General features: G+C 68.0%; 1 protein-coding gene across 1 annotated transcript; it reads right to left on the bottom strand.

The window, feature by feature from the left end:
- Positions 1-208: 208 nt before the first annotated feature.
- On the bottom strand, positions 209-1,455 carry GRIFIN (galectin-related inter-fiber protein). Its single transcript, XM_007942965.1, has 4 exons — positions 1,444-1,455; positions 1,104-1,183; positions 831-990; positions 209-379 (listed from the first exon to the last, which is right to left on the bottom strand). Exons 1-4 carry the CDS (start codon positions 1,453-1,455, stop codon positions 209-211), a joined length of 423 nt encoding a protein of 140 aa, XP_007941156.1.
- Positions 1,456-2,489: the final 1,034 nt, after the last annotated feature.

The following is a 2,489-nucleotide window of genomic DNA, read 5'->3' as shown; positions in this document are numbered from 1 at the left end:
GCTCGTCTCACTCAGCACCGTCCCTGTGGGCACACAGGTCACCGCTGAGCCCTGCCCCACTGCTGGGTGCAGACTCAGGGCTGGAGGGCGGGCGGTGGACCCCTCCTAGCCAGGGGTGTGGGGGGCAGGCTGGGCGAGCAGAGGGCGGGGCCTGACCGCGAGGCTCGGCCCGTGGGCAGCGTGGGGCTGCGGGCACGCTGTAGGAGCCTCACCCCCAGCTCGGGTGCCTCTTGGCCAGCTCCACCTGGGCTAGACGACTGTTACTCAGCACCTGGACCCGGGTGACGGCCGCCAGGGGCCTATGGCGGTGCGTGAACTGCAGCACCTTGAGCGTCTGGGCGTGGACGTGGAAGTGTGTCGCGTCCGCGTGGATCTCCAGCTGGGGGCGCGGGCGGTGTGACTCTAGGAGGCCCCACTTTGGGCATCCCTGGCGCACGGCGTGGTGCGGGCCCAGCGCCGATGAGAGCAGCGAGCCTCTCCATCTGGTCTGCCTTGTCTCTCCAAAGAGGGGGCGGCTGGCAGCCAGGGCAGGGGCTCCCGCAGCTCAAATGGGGAGGCTGAGGACGCTGTGGGAAGACCTTCCCCTCCCCCACCCCACCCCAGCTCCTGCTGGACCCCAGCCACCCATGGCCCCCTCCCCGAAGTGCATAGGAGGGTGGAGCAGTGCTTGCAGGAGCCCTGGAGCTGGGCCTCCCCTTGCACGGGCCTCAAGCACCGCACTGCCCCGATCCTCAGCCCCCGGGTCTCCCCTCTCACTCCCACAGTGTTGCCCCGTAGGCCTCCCACCCGCACGGGCCTCCTCACCTCTGCACTCCCTCCCTCCCCATCACCTCAAAGGGCTCCCCCAGCGCCAGAGGGAAGACGCTGGACACCTCCTCCGGGCCCCAGCGGCCACCCTGGAAGGCATTGGCCACCACGGTGGAGCTGGAGAAGCGGGGCTTCAGGTGGAAGGCAATGTCCCCAGACTCGGACAGGAAGTTGATCTCAAACCTGGGGGGAGGGCATTGTGGGCAGTGAAGGCAGCCCCTGGCTGAGCCGCCCTGAGCCCTGGGCCCAGTCACCCCGCAAGGCCCCGGAGTGAGCCTGGGGGCCGTGTTCCTTACTTGTCTTCTGTGGAGTTGGATTGTCCCTGGACCAGCAGGCTCCAGCCAGGGGCCAGGCCCCCCGAGCAGAAGGCTTCAAACTGCAGGAGAGGAGAGGAGGGGGAGCCTGGGGTGCACCCCTCAGCCCAGAGAGGTGGCCGCAGCCCCGGGGGAGGTCTCTGGTGGTTCCTCCAGAGACATTTCCCTGCCTCCAAGGGCCGACACTGGCCCCCTCCTCTGGCCCTCTCAGCCTGGGGTCTGAAAAAAAGCTGGGCCCAGCCCCCCAGGGCCATGGAGAGGGGTTCCCTTCCCCACACAGGCCCAAGTGTGCAGTCCCACCCAGGGCCGGGGGCTCACCCACCTGCAGTGCCATCGCTCCAGCTACTGCCCGAAAAGGCGGAGAGAGCCCGGGTTATAGGCAGAGGGGGCTGGGGGTGGGCTGCCCTGGGGCGCTGCAGGAGCCCCGCCTCCAGGCGGGGTGGCTTGACAGGGTCACTGACCCACCCCCCACTCCGCTCCACTCTCCAGACTCTTCCGGGCGGCTGGTCCTCCATTCAAGCACCAGGAACAGGTCACCCACCCAGGCCCCCTGCCCGGCTTCAGCCCTTGGGACCCTTCAGGCAGTGGGGCAGCCTCTCCCCGCGCCTGCAGGAAGCACAGGACAGGACAGGGGCCGGCGGTCCAGGCTCTTCTAGGGCCCTAAGCTCAGTTCCCAGGGGCCCAAGCCCAAGTGAGGGGGGGAGGGAAGCGTGCCCAGCAACCCTGCCCTGGCCTTCTGGGGTCCGTGCTGACGGCCTGGTGCCACAGGACCCCCCAGAGCCACCAGCCTGTCCCCTCTCCCCCCACCCCCACCCTGCTGCCCCCTCCAGCAGTTCCGCTGGCCCATGGGGCACAGAGTTGGGATTAGCCCTGGCGCTGTGGTCAGCACATTCCAGGCTGGGGCAGGAGGTGTCCGAGGGCCTTTCCCACAACAGAGGCCCCCACCCACACCCCCCACCGTCTGGGCAAGGGGGAGGGGCGGCCACGCTGGGGCCCTGGGGGCAGCGAGGTGGGGAGGGCCAGGCTTTCAGCAGCCCTGACTCCAGGGAGCTGGCCAGAGAGGAAAGGTGGAAGGCACAGAGCAGTGTGCAGGGAGCGTGTGGGGAGCGTGGTAAGTGTGTGGGGAGTGTGCTAAATGTGTAGTGTTGTGCAGGGAGTGTGCGTGAGTGTGGTGAGTGTGGTGAGTGCAGGGAGCGTGCGTGCATGTGGTGAGTGTGCAGTGAGTGTGGTGAGCACGCAGTAGGCATGCAGTGAGTGTGGTGAGCACGCAGTGGGCATGCAGTGAGTGTGTGGTGGATGCAGTGAGCGTGTGGTGAGTGTGGTGAGCATGCAGTGGGCACGCAGTGAGCGTGTGGTGGATGCAGTGAG

This window comes from Orycteropus afer, unplaced genomic scaffold (genome assembly GCF_000298275.1).
Source record: "Orycteropus afer afer isolate SDZICR_OR568_19922 unplaced genomic scaffold, OryAfe1.0 scaffold00006, whole genome shotgun sequence".
Classification (NCBI taxonomy): domain Eukaryota; kingdom Metazoa; phylum Chordata; class Mammalia; order Tubulidentata; family Orycteropodidae; genus Orycteropus; species Orycteropus afer.
The sequence above is the reverse complement of the archived record's forward strand: the minus strand, read 5'-3'. Positions and strand labels throughout refer to the sequence as shown.